General features: G+C 40.2%; 1 protein-coding gene across 19 annotated transcripts in view; it reads left to right on the forward strand.

Annotated features, from left to right (window-relative positions):
- KALRN (kalirin RhoGEF kinase) overlaps window positions 1-23,173 on the forward strand; it is a 749,960-nt gene that overhangs the window by 467,985 nt on the left and 258,802 nt on the right. For all 19 annotated transcript variants that reach the window (XM_037837128.1, XM_037837181.1, XM_037837192.1 and 16 more), the window contains exons 26-30: window positions 10,348-10,417; window positions 12,728-12,817; window positions 16,602-16,694; window positions 21,041-21,152; window positions 22,781-22,971. In XM_037837128.1, coding sequence (XP_037693056.1) covers window positions 10,348-10,417; window positions 12,728-12,817; window positions 16,602-16,694; window positions 21,041-21,152; window positions 22,781-22,971 — 556 coding nt within the window. The remainder of the gene's footprint in view (window positions 1-10,347; window positions 10,418-12,727; window positions 12,818-16,601; window positions 16,695-21,040; window positions 21,153-22,780; window positions 22,972-23,173) is intronic.

Consider the following 23,173-nt stretch of genomic DNA (forward strand, 5'->3'; position numbering starts at 1 on the left):
TTCTTTGTTGGAAGGTTTTTGGTTACTGATTCAATAGTTTTACTAGTTGTTGGTTTGTTGAGATCTTCTGTTTCTTCTTGAGTTAGTGTGTAGGTCTAGGAATTTTTACATTTCATCTAGGTTACCTAATTATAGTATCCTCTTTTAGTCCTTTTTATTTCTGTTAGAGCAGAATATTGTCCCCCTTTCCATTTCTGAATTTAGTTGTTTGTGTCTTCTCTCTTTTTGTCTTTGTCAGTCTAGCTAAAGGTTTGTCAATTTTATTGATCTTTTCAAAGAACCTACTTTTGGTTTTGCTGATTCTATTGTGTTTTTAATTCTACATTTCGTTTCTCTCCACTCCAGTCTTTGTGATTTACTTCCTTCTGCTCACTTTGGGTTTGATTTGTTCTACTTTTTCTATATCCTCCAGTTATGAGGTTACATCTCTGATCTGAGATCTTTCTTTTTTTTAATGTATGCATTTAGAGCTATAAATTTCCTTCTCAGCACTGCCTTTGCTGCATCCCATAAGCTTTGCTATGTTGTGTTTTCATTTTCACTTACCTCATGATATTTCCTAATTTTCCTTCTGATTTCTTCTTTGACCCTTTGGTTTTTTAAGAGTATGTTGTGTAATTTCTTTGTATTTGTGAATTTTCCATTTCTCCCTCTGGTATTTATTTCTAGCTGCATTCCTTTGTGGTGGGAGAAGATACATTGCATGATTTAAATATTTTAAATTTTGTTAATACTTGTTTTGTGATCTAACATATGGTCTGTCCTAAAGAATGATCCATGTGCACTAGAGGATGATGTGTATTCCATCACTGTTGGATGAACTGTTCTATATATGTCTGTTAGGTCTAGTTGGTTTAGAGTATCATTCAAGTCTTCTATTTCCTTACTGATCTTCTGTCTAGACATTCTATCCTTTATTGAAAGTGGTGTATTGAAGTGTCCTACTATTAATGTAGAACCATCTATTTCTCCTTTCCAGTCTGTCGATACCAGCTCCATATACTTTGGGGCTCTGCTGTTAAGTGCATATATATTTATCATTGTTATGCCTTCTTGTTGAATTGACACCTCTATCAGTATATAATGACCTTCTTTGCCCCTCATAACAGTTTTTGACTTAAAGTCTATTTTATCTGGTATTAGTATAGCTACCCCAACTCTCTTTTGGTTCCTACTTGCATGGGATGTATTTTTCCATCCTTTCACTTTCAACCTACTTATGTCTTTGAATTTAAGGTGAGTCTCTTGTAAACAGAATATAGTTGGGTCCTGCTTTTTTATCCATTCTGCCAATCTCTGCCTTTTGACTGGAGAGTTTAAATTCATTTACATTTAAAGTAACTACTAATAATGCAAGACTTTCTTCTGCCATTTTGCTATTTTGTCTTTGTAAGTCTTATATCATTTTTGACCCTCAAATAATTGTTAATGCCTACTGTTATGTTTATTTGATTTTCCTTTCTCATTTCTTTCTGAATATATTTTTTCATGTATTTTCTTTGGGGTTACCATGGGGTTAAAATTTAACATCCTAAATCAATAAGAATCATATTTGTTTGAGACCAACTTAACTTCATTAGCACACACATATACTGTTCCTACTCTTTCCATCTCCTTTTTTGTTTGTACTTGTTAAAAATTATAACTTTGTACATTTTATGTCCCAAACCATAAATTTATCATTACTTTTTATGCATTTGTCTTTCAGTACTTGTAAGAAGTAAGAAGTGGAGTTACACCCTAAAAAATACAATACAGTAGTACTGGCATTTATAATTAGCCATATGGTTACCTTTACCAGAGGTCTTTATTTCTCTATGCTACTTTGATCCACTGTCTATTGTCTTTTTCTTTAGTATGAACAACTCCGTTTAGCATTGCTTATAGAGCAAGTCTAGTGGTAATGAACTCCCTCAGCTTTTGTTTATCTGGGATTGTCTTACTCTCTCCCTCATTTTTTAAAGAAAGTCTTATGCAAATAATTTTTTGTTCATCTGATCACATAAATTAAACAAAGTTAGGAAATATTGATAAAACATATCCAACAGGTAGTAGTGCAGCAAGGTGAACTTTCATGCTTGAAGTGGAAGGTTGAGGGTGGAGAATAGGCTGTGAGTTGGAGTCCAGCCTCTGCCCACCTTTCTGCTTCATCCCTAACCCATGTGTCCCAGTTTGCTAATGCTGCCTTTTCACAAAACACCAGAAATGGACTGGCTTTTATAAAGGTGGTTTATTTGGTTACAAAGTTACAGTCTTAAGGTCATAAAGTGTCTAAGGAAAGGCATCTACAAAGGGTACCTTCACTGAAGGATGGCCATTGGCGTCCAGAAACTCTCTGTTAGCTGGGAAGGCACATGGCTGGCATCTGCTCCAGAGTTCTGGTTTCAAAATGACTTTCTCCCAGGATGTTCCTCTTGGGGCGTTTGTCATCTCTTAGGTTTCTCCAGAGCAAAAGTCTGCTTTCAAAGGCCATCTCCAAAATGTCTCTGTAAACTGCAGCTCCTCTCTCAGCTCCTGTGTGTTCTTCAAAGTGTCCCTTTTGGCTGTAGCAAGCTTGCTCCTTCTGTCTGAGCTTATATAGTGCTCTAGTAAACTAATCAAGGCCCATGCTGAATGGGCAGGGCCACACCTCCATGAAAATTATCCAATCAGAGTTATCGACTACAATTGGGTGGGTCGCATCTCCATGGAAACACTCAAAGAATTACACTCTAATCAACACTAATACTTCTGCCCACACTAGACTACATCAAAGATAATGGCATTTTGGGAGACATAGTGCATTCAAACTGGCACATTCTACCCCCTGGACCCCAAAACAACATGATCTTTCCATATACAAATACATTCATCGCATCGCAATATCACAAAAGCGTAAATCATTTCAGTAATAACAGGTAAGTACAAGATCCGATCAGAATCAGTTATAGGCATGGTCTGTCCTAAGGCATAATTCCCCTCTAGCTGTGTACCTGTGAAATTTAGAACAAGTTATTTATTGACAATATACAAAGGAGGGACAGTCATAGGATAAACATTCCCATTGCCATAAGGAGAAACTGAAAGGAAAACAGGGTTAACAGGACCAAAACAATTTCTAAAACCCACGGAGCAAACTCCATTAGATTTCAAAGTCTGAGAGTCATTTACAGAATGACATTTTATCCTTGGGGCTTGAGAGAACGGGAGTCTAACCCTTCCTAAGGGCCTTTGCGGCAGCCCTTTTCTTCCAAACACTGGGGTGAGTGTTCCAACATATCCACGTATTGGGGAGATTGCCTTCTCGGCCCCACCCTCCTCAGACATCGGGGCAGCACCCAGATTCTCTTCCATCTCTGGGGCACATGCTCAACCCCTTCAGAACAGTGGGGTGGCAGCCAGGCTCTCTCCAGTCCCCGGGGAATGTGCTCCACCCCCTCTGAGGCCTGGAGTGACAGCACTCTTCCTGAGCATCGAGGTGGAAGGCCCACCCTTTACCTCCGGGGAAAACTCACCCTTTCCTTGCGTGTGGGCCACTCTGCTCTCCCAGCCCGAGACCTCTTGACTCCAGACCTCAACCTCCGTGGCTCTGTCTTTGAAGAAAATTTTCTTTCAGTTTGTTCCTTGTCCGTCTCCTCCAGTCCAGACCAGCAGCAGCTCCATCTGTAAAGATCTCGCAGAAATTCTGTTGGCTTCACATGAAGCACACCAGTCAAAGCCATCAGACAATAGGACTTTCCACAAATCCTGTCTGGATAACTCCATCTCCAATCTTGGCTTGCACTGAAATGGCAGTTGGTTTCCATGTTTGGTTAAATCCTCATGTGGGGCTGTAACTTCTGGGGTTCTACCCCCCGGAATCCTGGAATTTTCCAAACCATAAGTTTCTGGTTTCTTTGAACCCAAGAGTTCAGTTTTAAGTTTACTTCTCTCCACTCGCATTTTACTGTAAGCTGCAAGGACAAACGATCTATTTCCACAACTTTTAGTTTTGAAATCTCATCAGCCAAGTATCCCAGCTCATCGCTCTGAAATTCTTCCTTCCATCCGACACCAGGACTCAATTTTGCCAAATACTCTGCCACTTGAAAACAAGGATCACCTTTCTTCCAGTTCGCAACAACACAGTCCTCATTTCTGCTCAAGGCCTCATCAAAAGTATCTTTAGAGTCCATATTTTCACAGTCTCTTCAAAGCAGACTAGGCCTTTTCTATCAAGCTACTCACAATTCTTCCAGAATCTCCCCCTTATCCATTTAAAAAGCCGTTCCAACACATTTGGTATTTGCAATCTCAGCAGCACCCCACTCTCGGCACCAAAATCTGTTCCAGTTTGCTAATGCTGCCTTTTTGCAAAACATCAGAAATGGATTGGCCTTTATACAGGGGGCTTATTTGGTTACAAAGTTACAGTCTTAAGGCCATAAAGTGTCCAAGGAAAGGCATCAACAATCAGGTACTAACACTGAAGGATGGCCCTTGACATCCAGAAACCCTCTGTTAGCTGGGAAGGCACATGGCTGGCATCTGCTCCAGAGTTCTGGTTTCAAAACGGCTTTCTCCCAGGATGTTCCTCTTGGGGCGTTTGTCATCTCTTAGGTTTCTCCATAGCAAAAGTCTGCTTTCAAAGGCCATCTCCAAAATGTCTCTGTAAGCTGCAGCTTCTTTCTCAGCTCTTGTGTGTTCTTCAGATTGTCCTCTTGGCTGTAGCAAGTTTGCTCCTTCTGTCTGATCGTATATAGTACTCTAGTGAACTAATCAAGGCCCATGCTGAATGGGCAGGGCCACACCTCCATGAAAATTATCTAATCAAAGTTATCACATACAGTTGGGTGGGTCACATCTCCATGGAAAAGCTAAAAAAATTACAATCTAATCAACACTAATATGTCTGCCCACACAAGATTACATCAAAGGTAATGGCATTTTGGGGGACATAATACATTAAAACTGGCTCACCATGTTAGAGCTTCTGGTGTGGAATGGAGAGACAGAGCCAGGTGATTCTAATAGCTTACCCTGGGATATCAAACTGTGCCAAGCTTTGCTGAAACTGTCCCATGAATAATCTGGCACCTTCCTTTGAGTGCACATGTCAGTTTATTATCTGCTCCAATATGTTAATCAGCTGTCTTAGCTCCCACAGTCTATGGCTGCTTACACACCAGGATCTGAATGGGTCTCGTCATTAATGGATTCTTTAAACATCATCTCTAGTTTCACCTGTCTGAAAGCAGTAGCCAAGTTCTGCTTTGATAAGGAGGCAATGTCCTGGAATTCCTGCAAATAAGTGAGCCCGATAACTTTCTCTCCATCCTTCCTTAGACTTAAATTTTTCTCCCCATCCTTCATCCAAATTAAAGTTCTCATTGTTCTTCTTTTCCCCCTTGTTTTACCCCTCTCTTGACACATACACACACCATCATCAAAGTACCCCCCTTTAAATGCAGGTTACACTCTTGATATAAAGTTCTGCCTCTGGACAAGGTTGTGAATCCCTTCAGGTAAGGACACACTTCCCCAGAAACAGTGAAGCTTTAGACCAAATTTACCTTCAGAGAGAATAACAAAATGACTCAGTGCGTTTTGAATGGTGCTGTTTCCCTAATACTCTTATGACAAGCCTCAGAAAGCTAGTCTAGCAACAGGTGCTGGAGGTTTCATTTCCCAGGATTCTGCACAAAGCTAAAGGGAAGCATTTTCCTTACACAGTACCTGCATAATGTGTTCCATCATAGTAATTTAATAGCGATGACATTGCTTAGATCTTGACACGTCTTTTAAGAGTTTTATTCATTTCTGAAAGAACCCCAGATATTTACACATTTCACTCAAACTACTTGCTTTGCTCATTCTTCCACAATTTATTGCATATAATTATTGAGATGGTGAGAGCCAAGATACTGCTGTAGAACATTTGAGTTGGAACATTTGTGGAGAGTGTCATGAGCTATTGTGCTCACAAGGATATTGATCAGATTTATATAATCTCATCTTTATAAGCTTAAAATTAAAAAAGCAAAGTAGTTTAATGTTGCTGCTTACCTTCAACAATTACATTGATATGGTAGTGGACAATTTACTCAAAGTTATAAACTGATATACATTGATATGGTAGTGGACAACTTACTCAAAGTTATAAATTGATATTCCGGTACAAACTAAATCCTTTTATTAAAAAGTCTTAGCTTTTTTTCTCCCAAAACTAAATCAGGTGGTGTTACAACCCAGCTTAGCCCCCAGATGGAAGAACATGCCAGGCACAGAGTTAGACATGAGTTTAATAGGACTGATTTACAGGAGATTATTTGTTCCACAGCGGTGGTGGGTGGGGAAAGATGGAACTTAGTGCTCCACAAAAGCAGAGTGTGCAGGGGTGGTTTATAAGGGTTAAGACAAGGAGGGTGTGAGAACAGTTTGGGCAGGGTCTTGTGACACAACAGTGTGGAGATTTGTTATCAACAGGGATCAGGGGAGGAGAGTTCCAATGCTCTGTTCACAACACATTTTTTCCTCCCCTGGGGAGGTCTGTTGACTTTTAATGTCTGTCCTGGTCAAGTCAGGCACTACATGAAATCACTATGGAGGGGAGGGGACCTGGGCCCTGGGTCCCACAGATAAAGTCTAGGTAGGATTTGCCTACTGGAAGCATGCCAGAATCTCAGGCAGTTGCCCTCAAATGCTAATCTGTGGGTTGTCTACATTAGAATCACCTTAAGAGCTTTCCTAAAAATGTGATGCTTAGGTCCTAAACCCTGAGGGTGATGCCTAGCCAAGCGGGGGTCCTCTAGCTAGTGTTTGCCAAGAGTGTTTCTTGGAACAAAGTCTGATACTCCCCATAAAAAGTGTTCCTTTACATTGTAGGATTTCAGAAGATGTGCAGTAAAGAAACCAATTAAATGATATGACCTCAGAAACCAATTTTGCACCATACCTAATTAAGATTGTCTCAGGATATGGTTTAGGAAAAGTAATCTAATACAGATTTTCAACAGGAGGTGAGTGGGGAGCAGTCCCCTATGTATAAGTCTCTAGGAATCGGGAAAAATATAAGATACTTATGTTTACTGAAGAGTATGAATTTATGAAGCTTGAGAAACATTGACCACACTAGTGTTTATTAAGTACCTACTATGTCCCAGGCACTGGGCTGGGTTCTTCACATACATGGATTTATTAAATCCTCACAACAACTCCGTTGTTTAAAGATAAGGAAAGTGAGGCTTTGGAGGAGCCCCTCTTGTGGCTGAGCATGAGTTCTGGTTCTTTAACTTGTACATGGTTTTGGAAGGAAAGGAAAGCGACACTTGGGATCCAGAGAAGGGTGGGATAGTAGAGGTTGCTATTAAAAATCTTCATTTTATAGAAAAGTCTTTGTAGTTGTGGAAATAATAATCTATGCATTTAATTCATTAGTTCATAGAGCTTTGGTTTTTTGATAATTTTCAAACTGAACATCTTCCCATAGGTTTTTGGTAGTCACTATCACAAAAAGTCAGGAAATTACTCTATTTAAATTGACAGGACTTTTAAGATGAAATTGCAATGCTGTCTTAAGCATCTGGATCAATTATCAATATTTTTGGATATAATTACCACTGTTTGCTTAAATTAATCTTAAGTGAATGGGTCAGTTGACCTTGGATCATGCAACAGGAAAAGAGAGAAACTTCCCCTGATCGTCATGGGCACCCTTGGAACTTCTAAAAGCAAAAATACTATTTTATAGCCTGCATGAAATGTTATGCTCCAGGCTATTTAATCAATTCTTTGACCACCCTTAATGGCGAAAGGCCTGTCTATCATGGGAGTCAGAGTTTAGGGGACTAAGTCAGAATAATAATGTTCATATAAATAAAGAGACCCTGAGAGTGGGAAAGCAGAGATTTCCTACCAGTTGAGAACATTTTTTACAGTTACCAGGGGCTTCCAGATTCTCCCCTTTCTCTCTTTTTCCAAATTCTCTCTTCCTCTCAGGTCCTCACAGCTCTGCTCCTTTTAAATACTTTATTTTCTCTCACCAGTTCTTTCCCTAGAATAGCTCATGAGATTCTCTTCCCCAACTTGCTAAGCTACTCCATCCTCCTCCCTTGGGGCCCTGTTTAGTTCATCATAGCTCAGGGCTGAACTTTCATTCAGTGTTTTTGTTGAGATTTGAAGGCTGATATCACAAGTGACTACATCAAGTACATCTCAATAGCTTCTAAAAAGCCACTTCTACAGGTATTATACAATATATTATTTCCTGTGTTCCTTGTGAAAAAGAGCCACATAATAAATATCTTTTAGCATTCTGTTCCAGAAAGAAAAAAAATTATATATATAAATATGGATATGTATGTATATATACAGTAATGAGCAGGTTGCTTCTCTTTGCAGTGAAAAATTATGTTTCCCTTTTGGCTTTGAACAAATCTTGATCCTCAATTTTAGCATTATATAATATTTTTCCTATTTCTGTTTTAGAAGTCATGTTAAATATATGTCTCCTGCAATCCTTTTGAAAGTAGCAGTAAATTATTATAATTTATTGCTTTTGAGCACTATGTATTTGCATTTGTAAAGCCCAGATTGCATTATAATTACTCAGGATACTCTAAAATTCACACTTTTTAGGGGAAAGATGATTGTAACCAAATGGGTACTGCTCAAAGTCTTAAAAATTTGTTTAAATGACTTTTCTTCTTATCACTAAAGTAACACCCATTTGTTGTAGAAAATGTTAAATTGCAGATAGACAAAAAGAAGAAAAATCATCTATGATCCCATTATAATGGTTAGCATTTTGGCTTTCCAAATATTACTTTTAACATATTTTTTCATTGCACATACAAACTTTTTAAAATAAAAAACATCTTTCTGTATCACTGAAAAGGAAAACAAGTAATACATACATAAAATCCATAAGCAGTTCAAAGTATAAGATACAACAAACTTGGATGATAGGAACCAGGGGGAGAAGTAAAAAAAAAAAAAAATGTTCTTTTCCAGTGGTCGAGGTAAGTAATGGAATGATTCAGAACTGCTTTATATCTTTCAGTTTAATTTTTGAAGGTAATGAACTTGAACGATTTTAAAATCAAAATGACAAAGAAAATATACATTGAGAAGTCTCACTCCAGTACTATTTTCATCCATTCTGTTCCTTTACCTAGTTCCCTGTAGTAATGACTTTTATTGGTTTCTTGGGTTGGAAATAAGAATATATATTCCCTACTTAAAGAAAGGGTAGCATATTATATACATTCTTCTGCACGTTGCTCTTTTCACTTAATATCCTGTCCTAGAGATCTACCATATCAAAAAGTAGAAAACTTTGTCCTTTTTTTTTTTTTTTTACAGTTCTGTGACTGTACCATAGTCTATACTCTGTCCTCTACAGACCAACTTTTGCTATTATAAACAGTACTACAATGAATACTCTTATATATGTGTGGATATAATTATAGGAAATTTTCCAGAGTTAAAACTGAATAGATTACAGAGTCAAAAGTGAATAGATATGGGAGTTTGATAGATATTGTCAAATTGCCCTTTGTAGAGATTACATGATTTGGTATTTCCATTGGTGTATTTCTCCACAGCCTCGCCATTATTTTTTTATTTGAAAAATGTCATGCTGTTTTTGAAAAGCAAATTCCATTGTAATGATGTTGGCTTATTCGAGTCCAAATCAAGCTCTCTATTCAGCATACGAGCTTGAAGTCAGTGTAGTTGATTCTTTATTAGTTATTGACACAGAGAAGAACAAGGGCACAGATGTCCACACTGCCAAATAATTCAATAGTAATTCAGTTCAGCTTTGGGGAATATATTGTGAATTTTTCCCCATAAAATTTCCTTAATGATGTTTGCATTAAAAAACATTAAGTTCAACTTAAATTTTTGAGTACAAACTTACAACTGATGGATGAAGGAGGCCTGGAATTAGAAGGTGAACAGTATAGGATTCAGATTTTTTTCCACTTTATCTCTGGGATCATGGATTATAATTTATTTTGTTCTTTTTGATATTGATATTTAATTTTTTTAAATGTGCTCAGATTACTTGAGTAATAAAAATAGATTAATAGTTGCTGATAAAATGAAAACCCCAATACAAGCATAATATTTCATTCTTTATTTTCAACCAGAGAACTGTGAACCCCTGAGGGAAACAATATTATTTTAGTAACGTGGATTAATCAATTAACATAAATTTTAATGAAATTCATGTCAACATATTAAAAATTGTACCTCACTACATAGAAAGTGAAGAAACAACCACATGTAAATAACTGAGAGTTTACTGTTGTGTTGGTCTCAGCATAATCCTCTGAGGGTTCATCCCTACAGAGATGTCTGATTCAGCCTTTCTCTCCTTTGTAGCATCTTCCTCAAAGAGCTGGAGAAATACGAGCAGCTGCCTGAGGATGTGGGACACTGCTTTGTTACCTGGGTAAACGACCTGAAATACTTCTTCTGCTGTTCCATGCTTTCCAGGAGTGCGGATGGCACCAGAAATGCCATCTGTTTGGTGCCTGGCCTGAGGATTGGTCTCACTGCCATCTAACATTAGGGCCAGGATCTATAGAGAGGGGCTGTGAGTGGGCCCAAGAGAAGCAGTGCATCCCCGAGAAGTAGAGTTCTTCTTAACTCAGACATCTGAGATGTCATCATGTCCAAGCACTAGCTTAAGCTGAGAACTTTCTAAGACTGTGAGATCAGGAAAGCAGGAGAAAACCTCCCACCCTTGGTAGAAGAACTGCACCAGCTCCATCTACTAGTTCTTTTAACAGGATGTGGGTTAGAGAATAAGAAATTTAAGAAGCCACCTAACCATTTGTTACATTTTCTTTCCCTAATAGAGAACAGACTCTTTGAGTATCCATCCCAATTCTGACCTACAAGATGAATGTCTAGGCATCCTCTTTATTGGCCATATAATTGGGCTGAATCAACTAAAACAGTCTCCATTAACATCTCCACTCCACACGATTCTGAGCTTGGGCTCATGTGTATGAGTGCAAAGATCTCCAGGGAAGTCCATATAGAACACTAAGTGCAACTAAACATGGAAATCCTTCCCCAGGGTTGGGAGTTATAATATCTAATTATAACTTCCATTCGAAATGGGCTAATTATTTTTCGAAGTATCTTCGTGATTCGGAGAATTTATGCCCTCACCAGCCCTATGGAGTAGGCAGGGATATGATTATGTTTTAGATTTTAAAGATGGAAATATTTCAGTTGGGGTAGGAGGTTGACAAGTCCACTGACACATAATAAATAATATCACAGCCAGACCCACAAGTCAAGATCTGACTCCCAGAAAAGTGTTCTTTTAATGAGTTACTGATATTTGCTTCCTGGCATACTCTCATTTCTTTAGGAAGTCACAGACTTCCATCTTATTTTGTTCTAATACATTTTCTACCTTTAAATACATGGGCCCATGCACAGTTCCCATTAACGCTAATAATTTATGATCCCTTGCACAGCCACCATAGAGAAAAACAAGATTGACCATTAAGTAAAGGGCCTCTTTTTTGGCATCGTGTTTCATACAATTTGTGGATTTGTTTTACAATCAACCATAAGTATAATTTATCATCTCTTAGAGATGATGAATGCCTCCTAGGTAGTATATAGCTCCTAAAATTGGTTTCAGAAAGCCTTTAGTGATTGTATGAAATATGCACCTTTTGCCAAGAATTATCCCAAGGTGACTTTCTTAAGTCTCATATCTTAATATATGTATGTAGTGGAAAAGTGAAGGGTAGAAAGAGTTGTTTATAATGTATCATGAAACAGTGGTTAAAACCATGGAGTCTGAAGTCAGATGGTCTGATCTCTACCATTTTCTGACTCTGGGGGTTGAAGGTCAATCAATCTGTGCTATAGTTTTCTCATCTGTAAAATGGAATAATGATAGAACTCATTGCAAAAGGGTCTCATGAGGATTAAATGAATTAAGATATATAAAGCACTTAAAACATTGCTGGCATAAATGAAACCTGATGTAATGAGCACATTTTTAGACTGCTCCCTGGAGGACATCTCTAATGTTCTGTGGGCACCAATATGGGCAGCAGTTTGCCAAGGGGAAAACTTCTTGATGGCCAAATGAGACACACCTTTCCCAATGGAAAGGGTGTGTAGCACTAACCAAGACAGTCCTGAGAGAAATAAATAAATTTTCACCCAGCCATAAGGTTCTTGACTTGAAGCAAAATTCTGGTTAGGAATCATTGCTCAGGCCCTGCCCCAAGGGAAGGTGGGGATGATGGCATGGTCCCCTGGCACGCCCTCCTAACTGCTCCAAGTGGAGACTGTTGCAGTACAAGATCTCCATCAGAGTTCATACTTCATTTTCATTCTTGAAGTTTTCTTTTTAGAGCAGACTATCATTTTTCAAGATGGGGATCACAATGATAGGTAATCCAAAAGAGGGAGTAACATCTAACTAAATTCCATTCAGCTTCATAATTTATGATTATGTGAGTTGGTTTTTCTAATTCTTTCTAGCACAGGCTTGTATCAAAATGAGCTCACCCTACAAGCTTTGTCCACCGGCAAATAGGGGAAAAGCATCTCAAAGTATGTTAGGGGAGAGTGGGTGGGATTAGCATGGAACATTTGCCACAGATAATCCAGGTACTGATATTTAAGGATTTAATTCTACAGCCTTTGCTTGGCCCTTTAGGCACAGCTGACAGAAGGGAACAACTAATGGATGCTTATCTATTATTGTCTTTGTTCTTTTTAGGCAGACAAATTTCAGATGTATGTCACCTACTGTAAAAACAAGCCTGATTCCAACCAGTTGATATTGGAGCATGCAGGCACCTTCTTTGACGTAAGCTGTTTTTTTCCATTCTTGAGCAATTGATGAACCGGTAGAAATGCTTCTCTACTTTGGGATGATTGATGGGTGTTTAGCTATCTTCTGTTCCTCACTTTTCTTTACTGGTCACTCCAAACCTGTATCTCATGGATAAAGCATGGAGAAAAACAAAAGCAGTATTTGTTTATCTTCTGAGTTACCCCTGCCTGTCTAAGTGCTGTGATTTTGAACAAGCAGATTTGTCTCCATGACTGAAAACCAATCCTAGCTAGCCATAAGTCTCATGTTCGGAGGCGGACTGATATGATGCAGCTGCTGATTAACAGGTTTAACTTCAACCTCATTCACAGCTCTCTCAAGTGCAGTGGTTCTCAAAGTGTGGTCCCTAGACCAGGGTTTCAACATCATCTAAGAACTAGTTAGAAATGCAAATTCTGGGACCTGTCTTCAGATATCATAATTGCTGGGGGTGAGGATTATCGAGTTTTAACAAGTCCTTACTGTGATTTTGGTGCACATCCAAGTTTGAGAATCACTACTCTAATGGAGTTCTCTTCAGCATTGGTTATACATTAGAATCACCTGGGAATCTTTGCAAGTACTGATTCCTGGTCCCTATGTATTTGGGCTGGATGCAGCCTACGCATTGGAATTTTTTAAAGTTCTCCCAGTGTGAACTGCAGCTAGCGTTGAGCTCTTCTGCTGTAATGGAAGCCAAGAGAAGAGTGAGTGCTGATATGCTCTGTCAGATACCTTGGTTCTGAATGAGGACACAATCCTGTTGGTGAAAGGTGGTATAAATCTTTTTAATACTGATTCCCAAAGAGTGGCCTATTGATTATAAAGTGAATAGAATCAAATGGGTCACCGTGGGCCACAAAGGATGAACAAAAGGGAGAAAAGCAATGAGGATATAAAGAAGGTCCATTGAGAGACACACTGTAATGGTGACAGCTGTTATGGTCAGCATATCAGAAGTAATAGAACTTAAAGTTCAGAATTTTTTAAAATGTAGTTCATTAATCATTCTCTTCACTTACCTGCCTTCATTCCTTCTATAAATATTTGAATGTCTATATATACAAGACAGCATTCTAGGAACCACAAGGAAGACAAAAATAATTAAACAAGGTCCTTGTATTCTATATTCAAGTTAACAAAAAAGTTTTCTGAGCATCTTCCGAGCTTCACATTGCTATAACTGAAGTGATTCTACAGGCATCTTATGGGTCAGTGAAGGAATGACACGTAAATGAAAGACATGTTTTTTTTTTTTAAGAAGTGGGCTATTAATATGGAAATGGCCCTACCTGGAATTTGGGCTTATATAAATTCTCTTTATAAGATCTGATAAAACAGAAGAACCCAAGAAAAGCCCTTCTTTAAATTGGTACCAGAATTTATTGGGCATCATATTGGCTGCTTTATCTTTTATCTTTATCCATTGTAATGCTTTATCCATTATCTTTGATTGATAGTGTATTTTCCTTAAGATATTTCTGGTTGATTATTCATCAACAGTGTCCAGAAGGGTCATCTCGAAGTTTTGAATGCACTGTTCCCTTTCTCCCACTTTGTCCTTTGAACTTAATGCCCTGTACTCGGAGCATGCCCTAGACTTGTCTGGCTTCCTTATCTTTGCTCATGCTGTTTTTCCTGCCTAGGATGTGTTACACTCCCTACACACACACACACACACACACACACACACACACACACACAGAGCCACTCTTCAAAATTCTGCGTATGGTTAAAGGTCAAATGCTGCTTCCTGCATGAATCCTTTCCTCTCTCTCTGCATTCATTTGTACTTTGTATCTCTGTTGAAGCATGTGTAACAATTTATTTGCCTTCTGGCAGGTTAACAATGTCCTTTTCTATTGCACATACCTCCTTCCATCTGTGAGTCCCTTGAGTGGTAATGATATGCCTGATACATAGTTATATACATCACAGTGCCTGGTGCGAAATTGTATTTCCCTTTAGTCCTAAACTTCTCCCATCCCTGTTTCTAACAAATTTCTAGACTTTGACTGATAAGTTAGATATAGCTCCAAATTTCCCTGTGAGGCCTATTGAGCCCCTCTACATTATATGGGAAAGCCAATGGAACCCAGGAAATTAGTCAAGTGGGAGTTAATTGAGGCTCCCTGGAAGTGGGGGAGGGAGAACTTCCCTGATTGTTCCCAAAGCTTTCCAGAAAGCACAATCTTTGTAGTTTGTTTCCATTCCATCAGAAAGGTTTTCCCAAGTTCTATACTTAGGAACCATCTTCTCTATGCCCTCTTTTTATAAAAGAGATAAATCCTTAATAAATTCAATCTATTATGATCTGTTATTATAAGGAGCACACAGAAAACTGAGGTCCCAGAAAGGCCCACACATTCACACAACCCAGAATTTTTTACCCTAGATGTGAGTACAATATGGCTCCAAGGTATGTTGCCCTGTTGATTACTAAGCTTGATTTGGCTGTTTTAGCTACTGGGAGCTCCGTACAAAGTCTTCCCATAGGCGTGCATCCTCTGTATCAATCAGGCATGGTCCTCATTATCATCCAAACATACAATGATTATTTTAGCCAGTGTAGTTTGTTTTTGATATTCTCCCCTTTTGGTGGGCCATTCCTCCAATTTTCATTTCCCCTATTTCCTACACCCTAGCTGAAGACATTAGCTCGACCAACCTTCCCTGGCCACAGCTTCTGTTCCCAGTATCTCTGTCTGTTCTCATTTGCTATAACACCCTCTGTTGTCTTTTGTTGCTCTCTGAGTATTTTATGTGTGTGAGTCTTCTCAGCTAGCTAGACTATAAACTTCTTGAGGGCATGGAATAAAATGTATCCTTCTCTGACCTTCATGCCACCTAGACCTTAAGGAATGGAAGATAATTTTGGAGGTGATATAGAGAGTGGATTGAAAGGAGAACCTGGAGGTACAAAGACCAGTTGGAGGCCATGGTCTTGGCCATGCATGAAGGACACAGGTAGTATCCGTGGAAAGGGAAAGGAAAGATGTGTCACCGGGGATAACAGAAGAGAAACATTAAAAATGACTTGACAGTTTCCAGCTCAAGAGAACCTGGAGAATGAGGGAAATGCCATTGATTGCAGTGAAAAAATTGGAGAAATAAAGTAATGACTCTAAGTTGAGATGTGATGAATTTGGAGAGAAGACAGATGGTAAAAGACACACATCCATGTGCTGTTTTAAGATGTAAACTGTAGGGCAGTTATAGGCTAAGGAGTCATCGGAGTAGAAACTGGAGCCTTATATTCCACCTTCCCTTTTACTCTCATCTTCCTTTTTGTCTCTCTTTTATTTTTCTCATCTTTATGTTTACTTCCTTGTGCCTCTATTTCTTTCTCTCTCCTTTACCCTTCACTGTTATTTACCTCATCACTCTCTTTTTCTACTTTTATCTTTTTCTATTTCTGCTTCATTTCCATTTCTGTTTCACAAACCTGATTTTTCCCATAAAGTTTCTCCCCTTTAACTGTCACTCCCGTTTTTCTCTAGGCATCTTGGTCTCTCTTATTTCTCCTTCTACTCTACCTCCCCATCACAGAACATTTTCTTGTAATTTCTACCCTTTCTTTTTCTCCTCTCTCTCTTCTTCCCCTGCCTCCCACCCCGCACCCTCTGCCTAAACACACAGGCACACAGACAGACAGACAGACAGACAGACACACACACACACACACACACACACACACACACACACACACACACACACACACACACACACACACACACACACACACCATGTCTGATGGTGCTTGTTTTCATCCCTGTAGGAGATACAGCAGCGGCATGGTCTGGCCAACTCCATCTCTTCCTACCTGATTAAGCCTGTCCAGAGGATCACCAAGTACCAACTGCTCCTGAAGGTACCTTCCCTCCTCCTCGTATCATCCCCCTCCGTCCTACTCCCCAGGACAAGGGAGTCTTAGCTTTTCCTCTAGGGATGGGAAAGCTTCCACCAGAACTTCTCTCGACCTGGAGCAAACCTTTCAAAGACGAGCCTATACCATGCTGCTGGTTCTAGACTATGTGTCCTAACTCATGAAATTCCAGATGCTTACTTTTGGTGGGGGGGAAGAGTTAAAAATGAGAGCAGGAATCTTTTCTGCTATTTTCACACCCACCCACCATGCACAGCTTGTAGAGATTGCCATCCTAGGCAGCAGGCTAGCATTTACAGGCCTCTCCTGTCCCTCCCTCCTCAGGCAAATTCCTCCTGGCAGCCTTGGCTTCTGACGGAATCAGGGGTCAGGGTCTTAAGGGCCATGCAAATTGCATGAGCAGTGAAGTTGACACGGCTATTCACTTAATCTCTGTGTTTGTCAAGACTACAAGGTTATTGAGGGAAAATAGAGAGTGCATATTAAAGCACATTGTCACTCTTGTATCTGTAGGATCTCATATGTTAGGGGTTCTTCTAGAGCCAACCAAGAGATAAGAATTTTCTGTTTTTCTCTCAAAATCTTTTTTTTAAGTCAAATAATCAAATTATGTAAAACAATAAGTTGTTTGGGTTGATTCTTCCCAAATAAGCCTATACTGATAGTCTTAAAATATGACCTTTCCTTAGAAAGCCTGGGAAATTTACATTATAGGCAGTTTTATAATTCCTATCTATAGTAACTCCATACATGTAAGTGTAGGTTTTTCCCTAAGTATGAATGTTTTGCTGGTTGCTTCTCAAAATGCAAACGGTAAAGGAACGTGCTATAAGTAGTGTAGTTCCAGAGAATAGCTGATGAAAATCAGCTCATCTTTAGAGATTCCTGCAGAATTTTGCAAAGGCTAGCTTCTCTACACCTGAAAAGCAGTCTAGTTTCAAATCCAGGGCTGTACTCAAGATGGAGTGTGCCCACCGATTCATGGCCCAGGAGGTCTCCCCTGGCTCAGCACTTGTGACTCTGATTAGGGGAGTGGGGCGGCCATAAAGCAGAGGATGTGCAGAGCCTGTACCTCCCTTCCCTCCTCTGGGTCAGGGTGAGGCCGTGCACTTCTTTCCCTCTTCCCTGTGGGGCTTCCCTTTCCTGACTTCTAAGAGAAGAGATGGCATATTTCTGTTCTCAGGCACTCAAGACATCCAACCCTGCAGAAATGACTTAGAGAATTACAGCTCAGCACTACACCCTTGGCGTTGATTGGAGGATTAATGTGAGAAATAACAAGGCACAGAACATCTCAGCCATTTTGGCAGAACTGCATTTGAAGATATCATCCTCTTTATCATTGAATTTTCTTATATAAAGGCTCCCAGAAACTCTTACAAGAGCTCAAAATGGGAGCTGGGGAGGTCTCCCTTGAAAGACTGGAGTGCTTTCTACCTTTAAACCATGAGAGCTTTAGGTTCCTCTTTGCCTTTGACTACCAAAAATTTGGTATTGAGTTTTGTGGTTACTTATGTAGTTTCTCCTTAGTTCAGATGTCAATATATAATTATCTTTTCTTTCGCTATTCCACCTAATGGTTGAGCCCTCTAAATTACTTTTCTTGTGCTGATAGATCTTTTTAAAATTTATTTTCCTGTGGTTTTTAATTTAAGTATCCTAAAGCCTTCCAGGAATTTTTGGGGGTTGTAAATTAAAAAAAAAAAACAAAAAACAAATTGACTTGCCCAGCCACACTGCCAGTGTCTTAAATCAATTAGGATGCAGTTATAAGAGAAATATAGCTTTCACTTCTTCCTTTTAATCCCATAAGGCTGAGGTTTTCTAGAATTAATTATGTGACATGGACAAGGGAGGTGAGTGGGGTGTGGAATAGGCTACCCTGTGTTTTGCTTTAGAAAGATGGAGGCTTAGGCTCTGACCTTTACCCTGGGATTGGGTAATAGGAAGGGGGTGACTGCAGGCAACTGAGATGTGAAATAAAAAGCAGTGGGAATTTGACTGTAGGGAGGTTGTAAAATTATTGAAAAAAAAAAGACAAGATAATTTCGGCCCATTTTAAATGTGCTGGTAGAGTGCCTGCTGAGTAAAAGATAAATAGTTTGCTGAGCTTTTACTGTAAATAAATAATATGTAATTTATTTTCTCTTTAAAGTCAATTTTATTCCAAATGAATTTATATTTAATTATCAGTATCCTCTAGGGTTCATCACTTTAGGTATAGCATGAAAGTAGTAACTATATGTCAGTTACAGTGTTCAATAATCTCGGTGTAAATTTGCTACAGCTGTCCTTTTGGAGTCTAAATTAAATGTGGGACTTGCTCCTTACCATAAACTATAGCAAGGATCTGAGGAGAATTTATTAGCTTTGCTGGTAGATTGGTGGACTTGCTAAATTGCTTTGGGGAATTATACTAATTGGTGTTTTCTGTTGCAAAGGGAAGCATATTTCTTGTTTCTATCTTATGTCTTTGCCTTGAAAGTTCCTTTGATCATGTATGAAAATAAGGTAGTGAGGGTTAAAATTAGGAACAGTATAGGGAGAATCAAAGAACTACTCCTTGGCAGAAGTAAATACAATTTTTCTTGCATGATACTGACTGGAACCAAGGACAGAACTGAGAACTGATCACTTTTACCTCCCCAAACGTGTTCTGGGCAGTTTACCTCTTTTCTGGAACTCACAGCTCCCTTCTTCATAAAGAATGTGTCTGAGATAACACAAAGGATTAGATTTTCAAATCAAAAATCAAAAAAAGGCTCCTACAAATCAGGTATCTTACCAAGTATCACACTTTACCAGTAATTTCAAGTGTACATATAATTTCACCCAAGGAATAAGTGAAACGAGGAGAAGTCCAGGACCACCAGGACAGCGCCAAGCCCTTTCTTGCAGCATCAGATGTGCTCTGGCCCAGATTAATACAGAGGTCTCTGAGGGATGTTGGTAGTCATATCACTTACCCTGAAGAGAGCCATTTTGGTCTTGAAATGTACATTTTACTGAGATAGTTGAATAACTTATGCAAAACATTCCAGAGAGCCATGCCCCTAAAGCCACAGATTCCAGGTATATTTACCATAAGAAGTCCTACACAGGCCAGATAGATCCTGCTGATGGCATTCCGTAGATGAGGCCTCTCTGGCTGGCAAGTACCCTTAGTTTATTTGCAGGAGGTCTGTCATTAACATGTTTACAAGATTTAATCTGGTCAACTTCTTTCTTTCCTGAAAGCATTTCCTCTGCTCCCATCCCTCCTACTTCCCCCCTCCCCCCACCTCCCCAAGGAGAAAAGAAAAGAGTATAGATTGTTTAGCTCTTTCATTCCCAGTGTCAGAGTGACTAGGATACACATGAGGTGGGGAGTAGTCCTGGTAGAAAAAGTGAGAACTCACCATTCTTTTGGTTTGGGCAAAAATGATTCCCAAAGTCTTTATGATTGTCAAGATAGTTGGAATTGGTGTTTTCTCCATTAGCCAGATACTATGTATCTTTTATGGGATTGGTGATGACCTAGTCTCCCATAAGGAGGTAAAGGAGAGAGGACTTCCCCCAGCCTCTGGGAAGTCTCATTGTAGAGGCTATGGGGGAGAGAGGGGTGGTGTGGTGGACAGAGTGCTGGACGGAGACTCGGAGGCTTGGACTTAAGCCTCTGCATGCCCTCTATTATGACCTGGGGAAGATCACGTCACCTCTCTTGATCACCGTTTCCTCATCTGTCAATGAAAAGACTAGTCTAGAATTCCATCCACTGGCCCCAGATTAAAACTCCTGATCTATATGATCCCAAAATCTTTTGTTAATTTTGAAATGTCATAAATCTATGGTGTTGCTAACCTCAAGTTACCCCCAGTGTGATGGAAGTCAGCATATAGACAGTAGAGGCATATGAATAAAAAGTGGTATTGGCAATAGCTGTGCAGTGATATATGAATGCTGTGTGTACTTTAGCACACCCTTTCTCTCTCCTTTATTATTCCACAACTCTGCACCTCTGTTTGTGAGCTTTGTCAGGGTATTCCCCCCTCCGAGAGGGCAATCCAGGGACAAAGATTGTCCTAGGCATTGACTTATTGTGCCAGTCAATGAAAATTGGATTGGACTGAGTTGGTTTGGACTAGACTGAATTGGGGAAGTGCAGTCTGGGAGAAAAATGGTTGAACTCTTTGTGTGGAAAATATTCCCCCATACACCCCAACTTCCTTATAGCTTAAAGAGCTCCATTACAGAAGATGAAGCTGGTATTCATTATCTTGATGGGTTGGGTGGTGGGAGCATGGGAAAGCTGGGGGAAATGGCCTTAATTTTGTCTGGACTTCTTTTCCCAGGAACTTTTAACTTGCTGTGAAGAAGGGAAAGGGGAGCTCAAGGATGGCCTGGAAGTGATGCTCAGTGTCCCAAAGAAAGCCAATGATGCCATGCATGTCAGCATGTTGGAAGGTAGCTGCACTCCTAGCCCTCTTGGGGGTCCTCTCCTATTCCTAATACCAGGAAGTTTGCATCATGGGAGGAGAGTGGCATGAAATCAGGCAAGGCAATAAGGCTGGGAGAGAGGAGAAATCACTAATTGTTATGTAATCCTTGGATGTGAGAGGGAACTCCGCAGGAACCAACTGGGCAAATACTCTGCTTCCAGGTGGACCCCGCCTAAGCCATTTAAAGTTTGTGGACACTTGCTGCTCATAAGATAGTCCAAGGCAGGCCACCATCCTTACTATAAATGTGCTAGAGCCCCTGACCTCTGGCAGTCCTGTTAATCTGCATAGTATCAGAACGAGTTAAAATCCTACTTGCTTACACACATTCACACACAGTAACTTCAGTCTTATGCCCTTCCTAGCAGGTTAGGTAAGTCCAGCCAGAGAAGCCTAATAGGACCTCATGGAAGTACAGTCAGCTGGATCTATGTTCTTGGGACTCAGAACATAGAGTAGGGCTCCAATGCATTGGTCATAACTCTACAAAACAGATGGGCAGAGCAGCCATACTGGGATGGAATTTGTAGTATGTGTTAAGACTCAGCATTCCACTCCTAATTGGGAGAAAGGTGCTAAACAAAATAGGTCTACTCTGTTGCCAATATGTAAACCTGCAGATTGTTTTTACCCTTCAGGGCTCCACATTTCTCCTATCCCATTCAAGACACTTTTTCTGGTCTCAGTACTTTCTAGACCGCCCTTAGTATAGGAGACCCCAATTCTTAGAACAGAGGAGCCCTGGCTGTCTTCTCCAGCCTGAGCACTAACCGTCTGAATGTATGTGTTTGCACCTGCCCCCACCCTCTGGGTGTCCTAGTCTGCAAGTACCCTGCTCCTCCAGCCTGTCCTGAATTTTGAATGCAGCTACTCCAAGTGTGGTTGATGGACTAGCAGTAGCAGCAGTACCTGGGAGCATGTCAGAAATGCAAATTCATGGACTCCTCACTATACCCACTGAACCGGAATCTCTTTGGGCAGAGGCAGGCAGGAATCTGTTTTCTGGAGTTCTCCAGGTGATTCTTATGCACTCCAAAGTTTTAGAACCTCTGTTAAAGACTTGAAGTGCTACAGATATAAACTGCTGAAGGCTATGCACCACACCACACAGAAGCAATCAAGGGGGAAGAGAGTTCTAGGAATGAAATGTAAGAAATAAAGCAATGACAAATACAGTGTAGCCAACTATGGCCAGTCAGGCAGCGTTTGTCCTCAGCACCACTCAGAGCTCTGAATTAGGAATGGTGGGAGCGGTAGAGGAAGAAAGACATGGGATTTGCCTTGCAGGAGTTCCCAGGATAGCAACAGAGAGGGGAGGTTGTATATGGCCTTCAGGAGACACTACTAATATTGTTTGCATATAGAAGACATGGTGCAGAAGGTTTGGGGAGGGGGACAGCAGATCTAGTTACTATTCCATAAAACTGTCTATTTAAGTGCCGTGGAGTCTCACGAGTCAGGTGGGAGAGAAAAGCGCTATGGAAGCCGAGTGGTAACATTTAGGGACACCTCTCTCCAAGGAAGGAGTGGAGCACAGTGCCCCTGAATGAAGCAGTAAGGAAACCCCACAGGGTGGAAATGGATGTTTTTCAGGGTTCGACGAGAACCTGGATGTGCAGGGGGAGTTGATTCTCCAGGATGCCTTTCAAGTGTGGGACCCGAAGTCGCTGATCCGGAAGGGGCGGGAACGGCATTTGTTCCTCTTTGAGATCTCCTTGGTTTTTAGCAAAGAGATTAAAGACTCTTCAGGACACACAAAATATGTTTACAAGAACAAGCTACTGGTAGGTGGGGCAGGTGGGGTAAGACAAGACTCCATGTTTTCATAGAGCCCATGGGCAGGAAGGGATCTTGAAACAGTCAGCTCATCTCTTCCCTCCTCCACACCAAAACCATCCTGGACAAATGAAAACGTCTCCTATTTGGAAAGCTCCCACCCTTACCTCCCACTTCTGCATTTGCAGTTCTTTCTGTTTGCTTTTAGCA

The sequence above is a fragment of the Choloepus didactylus genome, chromosome 1, assembly GCF_015220235.1.
Source record: "Choloepus didactylus isolate mChoDid1 chromosome 1, mChoDid1.pri, whole genome shotgun sequence".
Lineage (NCBI taxonomy): Eukaryota > Metazoa > Chordata > Mammalia > Pilosa > Megalonychidae > Choloepus > Choloepus didactylus.